Source organism: Mus musculus, chromosome 9 (assembly GCF_000001635.26).
Source record: "Mus musculus strain C57BL/6J chromosome 9, GRCm38.p6 C57BL/6J".
NCBI lineage: Eukaryota > Metazoa > Chordata > Mammalia > Rodentia > Muridae > Mus > Mus musculus.
In genome coordinates, this window is record NC_000075.6 from 105,979,381 (window position 1) to 105,995,650 (window position 16,270).

General features: G+C 46.8%; 1 protein-coding gene across 1 annotated transcript in view; it reads right to left on the reverse strand.

Moving 5' to 3' along the window:
• Window positions 1-10,937: 10,937 nt before the first annotated feature.
• Col6a4 (collagen, type VI, alpha 4) overlaps window positions 10,938-16,270 on the reverse strand; it is a 106,511-nt gene continuing 101,178 nt past the window's right edge. The window contains exon 38 of the mRNA NM_026763.2: window positions 10,938-11,454. Coding sequence (NP_081039.2) covers window positions 11,399-11,454 — 56 coding nt within the window. The 3' untranslated portion in view covers window positions 10,938-11,398. The remainder of the gene's footprint in view (window positions 11,455-16,270) is intronic.

Below are 16,270 nucleotides of genomic sequence, written 5' to 3' on the forward strand. Positions count from 1 at the left end.
TGAGACATGAGCACTGAAATGTCCCCTGATCTCTGAGATGACTACTCGGTAACAACAAATCCCATACAGATGTGCTGGACCAAGAGAAGATTCTCACTCTTCGAGCCATGGAGCAGGACCGTATGAGTCCACTGTACTCCTCAGAAAGTGATCTTAACTTACACACTGTTCATTTATGGATGACTTTTCTGTTTTGTTTAGGGTTAGAAGTTTCTCTATGTAGCCCTGGCTATCCTAGAACTCACTAGGTAGACTAGGCTGGCCTTGAACTCAGAGATCTGCTTGACTCTGCCTCCCCAGAGCTGGGATTAAAGACATACACCACCACCCAGCCATTTACTATTTTTTAACCATGGCCAGTCACAGACAACTGAATTCGTAGTAATCAGAACTGTGGCTAAAGCCCGCTCCACTTCAGTGAATCAAAACAGCATCAATATCTGCCTGTGTGAAACTATGAAGGCCTGAAAAAAGGGCAGATGACAATAAGATATAAATACCATAAATTATATATGATGATCAAAAGTGATAACCGCCTATGGGGAGGAACATAGAGGGATCAGGAATGGTAGGGGATGAAACAGTTTGCTACAACTAAAAACAGAATGCTCTAGATCTCACAGTATTTTGCAGCAACATCGCATACTCAGTGGTTTGAGACATTTCCCTTCGTACCAACGCTCTGTTTGGTTTCTATGGCTACAGCGAGAATAGAGTTGGGTTTTCTTGGTTCTGTTGCACTTAATTAGATGTCTTCCACCACCTTGTTTTGTGTTAAAGCACTCGCGTCGTGAATCATGGCAGCTTGTACTAGCACATACCTTTGTGTTTCTCTACTTGAGCCTCATTCTGTCCATGTGGATGCTAGGGAAATGTTTCAAACCCAACTATGTTTCCCCATCCCAGCTCAAATCTGAATCCAAAAGCCACGTTCTCCAGTAATTGGGCATTACTCCACTTACAACAAACGGTTTCATTTCCTTCCCAGTTTTCCCCAGGAAAGGTCGTTTTTGCACAGATTTACAAGACCATGACCTCCCTGCCCCTACCTAGAAATCAGACAACAGCTTTAGAATATGATGCACTCTTAGGACCTCAAGTTATAAACCACCCTCCTGTTAGTATCAACCAGAAAGTAGAAAAAGTCTTTCTGACAGGAAACCAGAACTGGGAATGGAGGATCAAGGTGGCAGGCTGGGGTGAGGAGGGTCTCTCTCCACTGTTCAAGTCCAAATCCTCCTTAGTGAGAGGACTTGGGTGACATCTGATACTCTAAGAGGGAACAGCCAGCCCTCTGACTCCTCTTTCCAATGGCTTATTGGCAAGTGCTGTGATGGTTCATCAAGTCTCTTGGAGATTTCTGGTCTGAAAAACTGAAACCGACTCACAAAGAGAAGCAGAATTAAAGGTAAAAACATGGAGGGCTGGAGAAACGGCTCAGCAATTAAGAGTGAGAGGCCAGATCTTGAGTTCAGACTCCATCGTTAGAGAACCTGACCTAAGGTTGAACTCGAGTTAACCAACAAGCCACTACCTAACACCAGTTTCCAGGCTACTCCCAAACAAATCTGCCCCTAGCACTAGTTTCCAGATTATGCTCCAACAAGCCTGCCCCTGGCACTTCCTAACAAACACCCATCAGGAGGAAAGCAGGAGGAAAGCAGGAGTTAAGTTTATGATTTGGCTCCCAGCACCAGCCAATTATTTTAAAGGACAACACAATTCCCTAATAGCCCCTCCCCCCCCTCCACTCACATGTGTGTCAGGCTAGAGACCCCCTTGCTTACTTGTCTCAGTAAATGCTTACTGGAAAACGGGCTTGAGGCTTCACCCTCCCATCCTGCTGTGTGGCCCAAACTTGTGCCTGAATAAAGACCCTAGTGCAATTGCATCAGAATTGGCTCCTGGGGGTCTTTTGGTTAAAACAGCCACAATAAGAACACTTGCTTGCTGTTCGAGAGAACCTGAGTTCAATTCTCAACATTCATGTTTTTAAACTCACAGCTGCCTGTAATTTCACCTCAAGCGATCCAACACCTTCTTCTGGTCTCCACAGGCGTCTACACTCATGTGGCACGGACGCAGATGTGAACGAGATGTTTAAAGGAGTTTGAGATACCCAGGAATCATCTGGAGTCCTAGTTAGTTGCTAGTCCCAGAAAACTTAATCAAGAATGGGTAAATCAAATAAGGAATTTGTCTCATAAGCCAAGATATCTGGGGCTGGGCATGGTGGCACATGCCTGTGATAACATCACATAGGTGGAGGAAGGTCAGGATTGGGAGCTCAAAGTCAGCCTCAGCTACACAGAAGATTCAAGGCTAGCCTGGGCTATGGGAGACATTAGCTTGAAGATGTTTGTAAAGGCACAGGGTGTGTGACAGGTGGCTAAGGCAAGGTTTACACCACTATGTGATTCATCTTCCCTGTGACGCTGACTCAATTTGGAATCATCCAGGAGATACCTAAAGAGTCTGTACTCAGACAGACTAAAAGAGAAACTGAGACCCGGCATCCGTCTCTTCTGCTCCCTGACTGTGAGCACTGTGAGCCAGCCATCTCCTGTTCCTTGCTTTCCCGGACACTATTGACTGTTTCTTCCCAAACCAGGACACAAAACAAACCCATCTTATGTGAGCATTTTATACCTATGACAAAACTAAGGCAACCACCAAGAACCTAAGCTTTCCTTCTCTGGTGCTCGGGAAAGCCCCCTGTGCCCTCCAGCCTCACGCACTCATCCTGGAAGAAAAGACTGAGAAGATAAACTACAGTTTGAGCATATGCCCACTCACTTCCCACCAGCACTTAATTGGATGTCTTCTCTAGCCACGGTACCATCTGGGAAATCAGGCTGAGCAGGAATGGTTAAAATACAGACCGTGGGGTAGACGGAGCCCCCGAGTACAGGAGACAGGAAGAAAGAACTGGTCTCCCCAGAACACAGCTTGGTGAGTAAGCTATACATTTTATGTGTTTCGTCTGTAAGTCTAGGACTTCTACAGTGAGATGGATGTGGAGACAAAAGCAAACCCAGATGCTCACAGACCAGCCAACCTTGATTGTGCAGCTGTCAACAGGGCAAGGACAGACACCCAAGCTTGGCTGCTCCTGACTTCCACAGTGTACCATGGCACATGGGTGCCTGCATTCCGACACATGAATACACTCAAGCACGCACACACACACACACACACACACACACACACACACACACACTTGCTCACTCGCACACAGGCCTTTGTACATAGGAAGAGAGGGTTTTTTTTAAGCTATTAAGTGAGGCAATTTGTTATATAACAATAGATAAAATAAGTAAATGAAACATGGTCTCTCAAAAGGCCACCTCCAGAATGGCCCCTGTATTAGTTGCTTTTCTGGACAGTCACAGTGGGGGTAAGGCATGGAGCAGGAACAGGAGAGAGCTGGTCACATTGCATCTGTCGTCAAGAAGCAGAGAGGACAGGAAGTGAGACTATAAAAACTAGTAAGCTCCCCCAGAAAGAGAAAGAACTTTTTTCTTTAGTCTTCACAGATACATCCTATAAACGGGATATTCTGAAAGAATTCTGAGCACATGTGTGTGCTCGGTGCATATTTGGGAAATTAACAAGTGCTTTTTACTTCTTGTGTGGATTCTTGGAAGTTTTTTTCGAAGCCCTGTCCAGTTTCCTCATGGCTGTCCTTCCCTCCTCTCCGTCCTCCTCCCCTTCTTCCTCTTTCTCCTCCTCCCCTGCCTTTCTTGTTTTTTTGAGGCCAGATCTCACTCATGGCTGAACTTAGAACTCACTCTGTCAACCAAGCTCACCTCAAACCCACAGAGATTTGCCTGCCTCTCGCCTCTGCCTCTGCCTCTGCCTCTGCCTCTGCCTCTGCCTCTGCCTCTGCCTCTCTGCCTCTCTGCCTCTCTGCCTCTCTGCCTCGCCTCTGCCTCTGCCTCTGCCTCTGCCTCTGCCTCTCTGCCTCTCTGCCTCTCTGCCTCTCTGCCTCTCTGCCTCTCTGCCTCTCTGCCTCTCTGCCTCTCTGCCTCTCTGCCTCTCTGCCTCTCTGCCTCTCTGCCTCTCTGCCTCTCTGCCTCTCTGCCTCTCTGCCTCTCTGCCTCTCTGCCTCTCTGCCTCTCTGCCTCTCTGCCTCTCTGCCTCTCTGCCTCTGCCTCTGCCTGGACCATGGCCAAGAGACACCATGCTCTGCTCCCTAGCCACGTCTGTGAATCAAAACAAGCTATTTTTATAGAACCTGGAAATTAAAATAAGACTAAACATTCTAATGCCACGTTCTAATTTTTCCTAAAGTGATTAAGAGGAAAAAGACCTAAAACCAGTCTAGAAGTTTCTTCTCTTAACCTAAGGGATTCTGCCATTGTTACTGCACTCTGATGAGTGAAACAGGTCCTTTGGAACTAAGATACATAATGAAGAACCCTGACACAACCAAAGACTGAAATTGCCTTGAGCCAACATAGAATGTCCCAGTTTCCCTGAATCGAGCAAAATGATATCAGCTCACTTGTCCTGCATACGCGCTTCTGGGAATGTTCTAGATTTCTGTGGTGCATAGGACATAAATGTGCAGCTTAATGCACAGGTACTGAGTGAATACCAATGGCTACACAACTCCAGACGGAGACTGGAGAATGTCAACACCCATGCTCCACTTCACAGTTCTAGGCTTTTCCTTCCTCAAAAGGAACAGAGAGCGGCGTGCCCAGGAAGCAGTCTCAGGTATAGGTAGGCACGAATGATGCTTATACGGGACTGCCTGAAGATCCATATCTGTGGGTGGGAAGGGAAGAACTAGGCAGAGAGATGCTGAGTGCGGCTAGAGCTCAGACTTCATCCATCTCCTCAGGCAGCTCTGGGGTTGACCTGTCGCACAGTGAAGCTGACATTTTAAACTCAGCTTTGATCAGCATCTGGACCCATCTGCCCCCAGGAGGGTGTGAATCCTCTTTAAATCCAAAATCCTCCTGAAGTCTCATCTAGGGGTCACCTGCCAGGAGTTACAGAATGCTGAGAGGTAAAAGGATTGAAAGGGAAAACACGAAATATGCCTTTGTGGATAATATGAATATCTCTCTGGAAAGATAAAACATGCTAAAACACCAATGTTACAAGTGAATCCTGCTCCATCAGACGCAAGCCTGCAGCATCTGGCTACAGCTGGCCACAGTGGACAGCTAAGATGGCTGAAGAAAAAAAAAAAACCTTTATGGTTCTGCACCCACCAGCTGAATATGTGCAATCAATCTATACTTACTGTCTTTGTCCTGCTATCAAAAAAAATGTATCTTTTCAGATCTATTCTTGTTGCTGAACCTTAATTCAGCTTGATTCATTTATTTTCAACCTTGCTTATCCTGATTTTAAAGTGTGTGTGTGTGTGTGTGTGTGTGTGTGTGTGTGTGTGTGTGTGTGTGTGCATTTGCTGCATCATGCACATGGAGGTCAGAAGACAACTTACAGAGATCAGTTCTCTCCTTCCATCATGGGCTCAAACTCAAGCTGTCAAGGTATGATACCAAGTGCCCTCACCCACTGAGGCAGCTACTCATTCTTCCAGCACTTGGGGTTATTCACAAGCTGGATGATTTTTTTTTTAAGAGCCATTGAGAATAGGGTATGGGGGTGTGCACATGTCTTGGCGAATTTCTAGGTTAGATGCTTAGGAACAAATTTGCTGGGTGCTCACTAAAGCTGTTTAAAATTTTCAATTCCACTAGAAAACCCCAAATACTTTCTGGTTTTTGTAGTCCTGTGGTTCCCTGTGGGGCATCCCTGGGGACAGGTTTGGAAATGGTGTGGTGACAACCCTGTCGTCTCAGTGACTCATGACAACAAAGATTTCCTTCCCAGCTCATTGGAGCTGCTTGCTATGCATTCCAGCCAGCTGCTGCATAATTACCGCAGGTCCCGGAACAATGGATCAGACCGGCATCTGCTCACCCAATCACCTGCATGCTTTATACCCTCATATCTTTGTGGTTTTTTAATCTCTAGAAAGGGACTCTAGGGCAGCTAGTGACCAAACCAACCGCCAGGAGACTGAGCACACGACTGTGCCATGGCTTCTGTGGGATCGGAAAGCTCGTGGGCTTTAAAGCAGACACTTGTTTGGTTCATTAGACTCTGGATCGGTAATCTGAGGTTGCACTTGTTTGGCTGCTTCTCTGCCGCCTAGGAGATGAGCTAGAGAAAGAACAATGTCACCTGCAAGCAGAATTTAAAGAGAATGTAAATGGTCAACAACTGGTGCCCTCTGCGATCTGCTCAGCCAGGAAAATCAAGCCCAGAGAAGTTGTTGGATGCTGAGTTCATATCCCTTGTCTTGGTATATTTCACAACATCATAATAGCAACAGCTGCATTAAAAACATACGATTGACCCAGGTATGGTGGGAGGCAAAAGCAGGCAGATTTCTCTTCTATGGAGTGAGTTCTAAGGCACTTAGTGCTACTTGAGGAGAACCTGTCTCAAATACACACACACACACACACATACACACACACACACACACACACAAACACACGGGGGGAGGGGGAGGGAGGGAGGGAGGGAGGGAGGGAGGGAGAGAGAGAGACCGACCAAAGGTCTATTACAAGATAACAAAACTCAAGCAAAGATTAGTACTATTCTTGGTACCAATAGTACCAAAGAGTACCCAGGCAAAATGGCCTCCGCTTAGAAAATGCATATGTATGTATATGCAGATGCATATATCTATGTATGTATACACTATGTATACACACACACATACAAGGCTCCTCTAGCCCAGGATGACCTTGAACTCACTTACTCTGTATCTGAGGGTGACCTTGAGCTCCTGATCCTCTTGGGTTACAGATATGTGTCACCATAACTCATTTCGTTTTGTTTTCTTTTCTTTTTTGTTGTTTTGTTTGTTTGTTTGTTTGTTTGTTTGTTTGTTTTTTGAGACAGGGTTTCTCTGTATAGCCTTGGCTGTCCTGGAACTCACTCTGTAGACCAGGCTGGCCTCGAACTCAGAAATCCACCTGCCTCTGTCTCTCAAGTGCTAGGATTAAAGGCATGTGCCACCACTGCCCGGCTAACTCATTTTGTTTTATGGGACAAGATATTACTATGTTGCCAGTCACAGACCTTGAACTTACTGATCTTTCTGCTTCAGCCTAACCTGTGATATGCATGTGTACACGCATGCATACATGACTGTGTATGTGCAGGTGTGTATGTATAGTCCTCAAGATCAAAGTTAAAAGCTCTCTTTCCCTGAACTACATTCCTATCCTTTCCTGCTTGCACCATTTTGCTTTTTTTTGGGGGGGTGGGGGGGTGGGGGTTGTTTGTGACAGGGTCTCATGTAGTAGCCTAAGCTGGCCTCACTCACTGTATTTCAGAAGATGACCTGGGATTATAGTTGTACACCACCACACCTAGATCTCATATAGATTTCTGCACTTCCAAGCACAGCTGGGAACCGAATTCTGAGCCCAGCAACCCTAAACCTTCTAGTTTCATAGACTCAATGAAATGCATTGAGTGTCTAAAAACACTGAGCAATCGATTCACCTAATGACTAAGATGCTTAAGCTTTGCAGAGTGAACCAAACAGATGCCAAGATAGCTCAGAAGGCATTTCATCCTGGTTTTGGACCAACCGACTCATTACATAGGGCTGGATGTCACTTGACCTTTCTACAACTTAAGTTCATCGTAAGAATTAATATCCCCAAAGCAGCATAAGGTGATAATTAACTAGACAACAAATCTAAAAGAGAATTTCAAAATGCATGAAGCTTTTCCTCAGGGGCGAGGGGCTATACAGAACCTTGGTGTTTGAAATAAATGCAAAATAAAAATAATAAATGTAGAGGGGCTGGAGAAATGGCTGGGCAGTTTAGAGCACTCGCTGCTCTTACAGAGGACCTGAGTTATATTCCAAGCACCCATGCTGTGATTCACAACCGCCAGTAACTCTAGATCCAGGGGACCTGACACCCTCTTCTGACGTCAGCAGGCACAAGACATGTGTGTGTTGCATGCACATACACACAGACAAAACACTCGTGCATATAGATAAATCTAAAAACAAACAAAGAATGCAGAATCTATAAAATGTTCTTTCTAGGGCAAGAGACATAGAAAGGAAGCCAGTGCTAGGGTTTTCTGCCCTGAGCCCCCAGCAGCTCAGGTGGCAGGTCCTTCTTGAAGGTGTATCTAGAAGGTACACTATGCCCTCAGCAGGGCATGCCTAGACCATAGGCATGGTTTCCCAGATGCCCACATCCAGTGGCTGTGGAGGCGGGGAATACTGACTCAGCCATCAGAGTCCATCCTGGGCAACACCAAGAAGCCCTTTTTGCCCCAGATCTCTTTGTGGGTAGAGAGAGCCACTATTGTGGTGGAGATTGGCCTTCATGGCAGTTCAACCTCTGTCCATATTGTTCCAGTTTCCCTCCAGGCCGGAACTACATGGGCAAGGTATAAAAGCCACGCCCATCATCCTCCATGCTTCATGACACTAAGAATCCTCTCATGGGTGATAGTAGGAACAAGCGGAATAGGGCAACAAGAACCCTAGCCTGTCCATGCAAGGGATTCAAAGCCGATTTTATCTTGTGTTTTGGTCAAACCAGTTTCCCTCCTAAGATGGTTTCCTTCACCTGGAAATAAAGACATTCACTAGCATCTGCGAGGTGGTGGTGGGAGTGAGGAACCAGACAAGATAATGCAGAAGAAGGCCCGTGTGTTCAAACCGGGTATACTGAGCAGGATAACTGTCCTCTGCAGGTTTGGAGGCAGCAGAAGAGCTAAGTGGAAGTGCTGTACTGCCACCTAGGAAACACAAGGAGAATAGCAACTAGATCTCAATGGTCCCAAGGAAGGGAACCAACACTGCTTGAGAGTACGGGCCTTCATGTCTTCAGTTTCTGGACTCAAGAAGGGCAGAGGAGGAGTCAGAAGTATAAATGTACCATGACCCAAATACCACCCTCTGGACAGAGAGACATACCCCTCTCTGCTCGGGCAGCTGGGACTGTGTCTAAAAGCGAGGCATCGACACCTGCACAGTCAGCAGCTCTGCTAATGAGCTAGAACAGCTGCTGCTTCATTTCCTTCGTTAAAAGCACGGGATCCCAAAGCAGAAACACACAGTATGCTACGGCAGAAAGCAGAAAGATAGGCCTCCGGGCGTTGGGTAAACCTAGGTCATGCACAAATGGCTGGGGGAAAAGATTATAGGTCTACCATCAGGTCTTTTGTGCTGGGCAGATTTGTTGCAGGGAACATAGTCTTCCCTTTGTGATAAGACAAAAGTAATCTCGCTGTAAAAATCGAGTATAATTTTGCTTCTTTGACCACTCTGTGCAGAGCTGGATCCCCAGGCTGGGGAGATGGTTTAGGAGTTAAGAGCACTGGCTGCTCTTCCAGAAGACTTCAATTCCCAGCACCCACAGGACACTTCCCAACCATCTGTAACTTCAGTCACAGGGAACCTGATGCCCTCTTCTGGCCACTGCAGGCTCCAGCCACTTAGTGGTGCACAGACATACGAGCAGGCAAAACACCCACCCACACATAGAAAATATAAGGGTTAACATAAGCAAAAATTAAGGGTTTTTAAACTGATTCCCACTTCCTCCTAAATGTCACCAGACTCTGGGGGAACAAAAATGAATCTAAAAACCCTAGTTTCTGGGACTGGAGAGATGACCTGGGCAATTGAAAGCACTTGTTGCTCTTGTCGAAGACCCAGGTTTGAAGCCTTGAACCCAGATGTCAGCTCACAACAGTCTGCAACTCCAGCTCCAGAGGATCTAACACACCCTCTTCTAACCTCCATGAGTAGCAGGCATGCCCACGGACACAAACATATATGCAGGCAGCACACATAAAATAGATCATATCTTTAAAGCAATTAAAATTTAAAACAAAGGTTTCTGTGTTGGGAACTTGCCAGAGGGCAAAGTCCACTGTGTCCTGGGGGGGGGGTCGCAGGGGTGGATGAGAGTCATGAGACCATCAGCTCTCTGTGGTCTGGTAGGCTTGTTCTCCAAATTCATGTGACAATGTTAATATCAGATCTGACTGCATTTGCATCTAGAGCCTTTTAATTAGATATGCAGAGGGGTGGGGCCCTAATATAGATGATGGATGCTTAGAAGATGCCAGAGGGTCTCTTTGCCGCCCCATTCCGTCCCTCCCTCCCTGAGCATGTGGAAGGAAAGGCCATTCGAGGACACAAGAAAGTGCCCATCTGCCAGCTAGAAGAAACCCCTCACCAAGAAAAGCGAGCAGGCTGGCGCACTGAGTTGGATTTCTAGGCAGAGCTTTGAGACGTAGACTTCTGTTCTGTAGGGTACCCAATCTGTGATGTTTCCTTAGGGAAACCCAAGATGAATAATACATGTCACAAAGAACCCAAGCCAGACTCCATCAGTTTCCCAGAGTTCCCTCCTTCTCAGTGCTTGGTAGAAGCTAGGGATGTGTTCAGAGGCCAGGGAAAAAGCTCTGTGTGTCTGTCTGTCTGTCTGTCTGTCCACCTATGTCTCTGTGTCTGTTGTATATCTGTATGTGTCTGACCATCTGTTGGGCTGTATGTGTGTCTGACTGTGTGTCTGTCTATCTATATAGATTATTCCAGCTTCTCCTCAGGTGTGTGGGTGTGTCTGTGGTGCATGTGTGTATCTCTGTCTATCAGCCTGTGTCTCTGTGTATGTGTCTGTGTATGTTAAATCACAACACATTTAATTTCTTTTAAAAAAAACTCAAATATTTGAGAATAAACATTGGAATCCTAAAGAATATGCAAGATCAAGCCAAACAGCATCCCAGCACGGAGAGGGAAGATAGGCACCCAATTACATCCCAGCTGGGGAGTTCTGCGAGCAGCAGAGTCGGTTTTCATTACAGTGCAGTCCCTGGCAGGTCGGCCATGCTTCAGTGGAAGGCCACGCATGTGGGCAGCACAAACTGGACTTGATGGGGGTTTTTAACGATGGCACAAAGTTGGATTGGCAGGAGAGAGGGAGTGAATCTTGAAGGAGTCCAAGTATGGGTGAATATGACCAAAACACTTTGTACAAAGTTCTCCAAGAGCTAATTTTACAATGAGGGAAAAATAGAATTTAATCCTTCTCCGTTACAAATGATCTAGCCTAAGCCTTCACAGGCAGGAAAACAGTGGAGGGAGTTAGAATATCCAGGGCTACAGGGTGGGGTTTGTCAGTCATGAGCTGGGAAGCCTGTCTCAGCAAGGGTAACGCCAGTCTCACTGTCTCGCCGTTAAAGGAAGGGCGTCAGTTACAAGGCTTGGCCTACACCATGTCTCACACTCTTCTCTGGTTTCAGACTGGTTGGCCTTGCCCCCACAGTCCCCAAACCAGAGGCGGTAGCAAGCTTCTTCTTCCTGGCTGTAGTACTACTTCAAGACATAATTCAGGCACTCGCCTTCCTCAGGACCCATGGGACAAGGACCTGCAAGCAAACAGAGGAGAGAGAGCTGGGCTCAGGCACGATGGGTCTGATTGTCTCAAACACTGCAATTCCCTGCCTTCCCACCAACTGGCTGTGCGACCATGGGTAAGATAATGATCCTGTCTGAGCCTCGACTTCCTCAACCGTAAAGACAATACTTTTAAGCCTAATATCACAAGTGTAGTACAGTAAGTCACATGTTGCAACATATACCACGTGCATATAGATATAATTATCATTAGACATATATGGAACAAAGATGCATTATATACAACATATACATGTGAATGACGCTGCGATCCCTCACTTGCTTTGTTTCCTTTTACAAAACATCTCAGTCCTTTGCCCAACCCCAAACTTGACTCCTCCTGATAACATACAGAAATCCAGCTTATTTGTCCTGATAACATACAGAAATCCAGCTTATTTATCCTGATAACATACAGAAATCCAGCTTATTTATCATTTGTAGCATCCTGATTTTTTTACTCAAAAACTTAAGGTAGCCACTATAAAAATAAAAAAAACAAATATGGTATGCCTTGGAAGATTTTTTTTTAAATGGCATTGGGAATCAGCAGATCACAGCAGGGCAAGAGTTGGGAACTTCCGGATTTTCAGTCAGGGGCAGGTTTCCCAGGTGTGTCACCCCCTCCCTCCGCATGTCTTTGGAGACACTTTATATCTTGTGCACTGTGCTCATCCTGGGCCAACCCTGAAGGGCAGAATGCTGGCTGGAGTTCCCTCTGGAACTTCAGAGGACCCTAAATAGCAAAGACACCACACAGAGAGGAGGCAGCACAGTATACGATGCCCCCGCTGCCAGGAGCTGAGGATCAGCCACTCGGTGGCATCACACAGAGAGGGGGTGGCACACTGCATGATGCCCCTGCTGCCAGGAGCTGAGGACCAGCCACTCAGTGGTACAATCAACACCTGCCATCTTTCTAGGAGATGCCAGCACCCATGAGGATGGAAACACTTGATCCTAAAGGAACTGCTAGGATTGTTCTGTGCCTGGGGCAGGCACACTTGGATGTATCATTGTATGGTTCTCTTCTCAGGGTAGGGTATCAGGAAAAAGGACACACGGTCAAAGCCTTGTGGGAGTCAACCGAGAAACACTGAGAAGCCAACAGCCAGCTGTTCTGTCTTGACCTGACCTGGAGACTTGCAGCACTCCTCAGCTCTGCCAAAGCCGATCTACTTAGAACCCACAAACCAAGGACTTGTCACATCAGCTTGGGCCCTTGTCTTTAGAAGCCCCACTTTGCCTGGGTGGAAAGAAGCCACTTTTCCTAGATTACATATCTGGAATGGTGTCATGCAGCTGAACTTTCTTCAGTGACACAAACATCTGGATCGATAGGAAATCTATGCTGATCAACACCCGTGCCCACATGACTGCTGAGCATCTGAAGTGAGTCTGGGCCCGCCAAGATACCGAAACTTTAATTGTACTGAATTTTAAAATACTTCCACTTAACCAGCCTCTAGTGCTTACTGCCTTAGTCGGAACTATGGGTGAGTCCTCGCCACTTCCATCTAAGCAGCCGACACTCTTGCCTGAAGCCTAACAACACCCAGTATTTCTTACAGCCCTGAGCTTGCTTTATTAGTATGGTATGACATCAGAGAACAATAAGCTTTTACTCAAGCAATTACTGAAAACCCCTAATCTTGTATTAGGCATTGTTTTCCCATGAATATTAACATTTGCCTTCTTGGCAGATGCTGCCGCAGTGCCCAGGATTTTACTCAAGTCTGTGGAATCCAGGGACGTCGGGAACAGGGTGTGTGGGAAGGAGAGTGCTGGTGGGTGTAACGAGCAGCTACAGTGAAATTGCAGCTTCACTGAAGTCCAGGCTTGTTCTATCGCCCAGTATAGATGTTTTACAATATAACCCTACCTGGAAGGGGGAAAAAAACTCTGAGTGCTTGAGAGATAACGCCAAAATTGAAAATGTTTCAAGATCATCCTGGCTTGTGTGAATAGAGATAGCACTTGTCTAAAATTCTTCACAAGCAGGGCAATAGCGGGGTGCAGGCTTCATGGCAGAATCCAGCAACAACAGGAGGATACAAAGGAGGCCATGAAAATTTCATAAGGGCACAGAGAGGGCCCCGAGGAGGGATAAACTTGAGCCCAGTGGTAATGAATGAGCAGAGGCAGGCAGGTGAGAGTGAGCTGGGCCACAGAGGCTGGAACCAAGTACCAGGACCCAAGGACCAACTGTGACTCCTGTAAACATGACATACAGGAACACGGCAGCCATCAAGGCTCTAGAGCCTCTGGGCATGGGTCAACCTTAAGGGGCCTGTGTTCCTCACACAGGAAGGACATATGATAAGAAATGACATGACCCAATCTGCATTCTCACAGGGGTGCAGAATGAAGTTGTACAAAGGAAAAGTCAAGAAAAACATATCAGAGAAGAAAGGGAGAGTAAGAGAAAGATAGGGAGGGGCTGATGTTCTACGCCTGGCTCAAGAATGGTTGTCCACTCCAATGCAGACTGCTGTCCACAAAGCCAAGGGACAAGCAGGAGTCTGAAAAGGAAGGGGACAGTCATCAGTGGCAGAGTCCCCAAGCAACTCGAGGCTATGGGGTCTGAAAGAGCAGTTTTGTCTGTCTCAGCAATTCAGAACAAGATGGAGACTGGCCAGCTCTTTTCTCCAATGGGAGAAGATGGGGTGGGCGGGGCAAGAGAAAGGAAGTTGAAGGTTTGACTGTTTACCTTTATTTCTTTTGAAAAGTGCAAAAGGAGTAACTATGGGAAGGGAAAATGGAGGAGGGGGCTTGAGGTTGTTATGAGGGCTAAGAATAGCCTTGGAGTGCAGGAGGAGAAAGAGCAGACACAGCCAAGCAGCAGAGTGGCTGAGGGGGACTGGGGACCTGCAGGCGTCAGGTTTATGGATAGGCCTAGATTAGATGGCCAGGCAGCAGTCCTCCATCATTCTGACCTTGGTTTGGGGACTAACCTGCCTCAGAGCAGCCGCCATTGTTGACTAAGCTGAGGAATCACCTGTAAGTCCCCCACCCACAGACTGCTCAGAGGAGAATGTCCCTCGATTCCCAGGTGATGAGCGGCAGTTGAATACTCAGCCCTAAATAAGATGTTTACACCATTTCCTCTATGGCTCAGGAAGGTCACCAAAGAAGGGGTGGGGAGAACACAAGAGCCAGAAGACCAAGAGGAGAGCTGAGATCCGCCATCTTCTGAATTCAACGCAGCCACTACAATCAGGAACCGAGGCTGCCTGAACTGAGCCTGCGCAAGACTCTCCCTGTCAACAGTCGGCCATAAAAGGAGAGAAGCCCAGGAAGCCCTGGCCCTCCAAGCTGAACTTTCATCGTCTGGAAGAGTCATCGTCTTCAGTTGCACGCCCATGGCTCAGCCCACCAGGTTCAAACGGATAGCTCCAAACCCATAACTCACACCGATGGCTGTGGTTAAACTTGGTGGATTTCAGAATGTGAAAGGGGGCTTTGTGGGACAGAGAAGACAGTTGATAGAAGAGAAATGACAGAGGGTGGGGGGTCGAGAGTAAACAGAATGCATGATACACATTTATAAAATTGTCAAGGAACAGGCTTAATTAGTAAGAAAAGATTCGCAGGTGATTTCCGATGTATATCCAGGTCTAAAACAGTTACCTCAGTAAGATTAGCTGAAGATAGTCTGTACTGAAAACATAATCTGCATGTGAGTTCTTCTGATGCCCATTTTAACCTATAGAGGGGAAGTCACTGCTGTGAGGAAGGGAAGTCACTGCTATGAGGAGGGGAAGTCACTGCTGTGAGCACCTACTCTTGAACCACCAAGTTCTGTTGCTCCTCCTGGATGCTTTGGAGTCTAACAGGTAACTAACTACACATGGCATCCTCACCCTTACAGCTAAGAGTGCTGTGTGCTTAGCAGGCGCTCAACGCAGAACATCAAGCTTTATCCTCAGAACAACCCTAAGAAAAAAAGCACTCATCTAATTCAGAGCCATGAGCCACAGAGAAATTGCATTGTTCCTGTGGCCACCTCACCAGCAGCCATAAGTGTCCCTCGAGAATCATGCAACACATCTCCTCTTATCTAAATAGGACTAGCCCCACCCCCAGCTCATAGAAACTCCACCTTCTCGTATGACTTTTGAGAATGCCAAGGTTGGGGTCTAGAGAAATGGCTTGGTAGTTAAAGAGCACTGGGTGCGTTTCTAGGGGACCTGGGTTCAATTCCCACCATCCACATAGTGGGCCACAATTGTCCCTAACCCCAGCTCCTGAGGATCTAACGCCCTCTTCTGGCCTCCAAGGGCACTGCACTCGTAGTGCATGCATACATACATACAGGCACTCTCACACAAACAGAAAATAAAAAAAAACAAAACTCTTCAGAAAGCATTACAGTCAAGTCCCCCCATGTCTCTCACTAATGTGTTTACTGTTCCGCTTAATCCACCAAGCACAGATAAGACATAACACTTCTACACGTTGTGATCTAAAACCTATCTACAGCTGTTTTAAAATGTTCCTTAAATGAAAGATAGCTCAGAGGTTAAGAGCACTGACTGCTCTTCCAGAGGCCCTGAGTTCAATTCCCAGCAACCATATGGTGGCTCGCAACCATCTATAGTGAGATCTGGTGCCCTCTTCTGGCCTGCAGGCATACACACAGGCAGAATGCTATATACATGATAGTCTTTTGGTGAGGCTACACCACAGTGAACATTCATAGACCAAGAAGTCTACCAGGGAGGTCAGGTCAAGGTCAAGAGTAAATTCACCACCTCTGGAGGAGGCAATCTGGCCTGTGGATTGGTT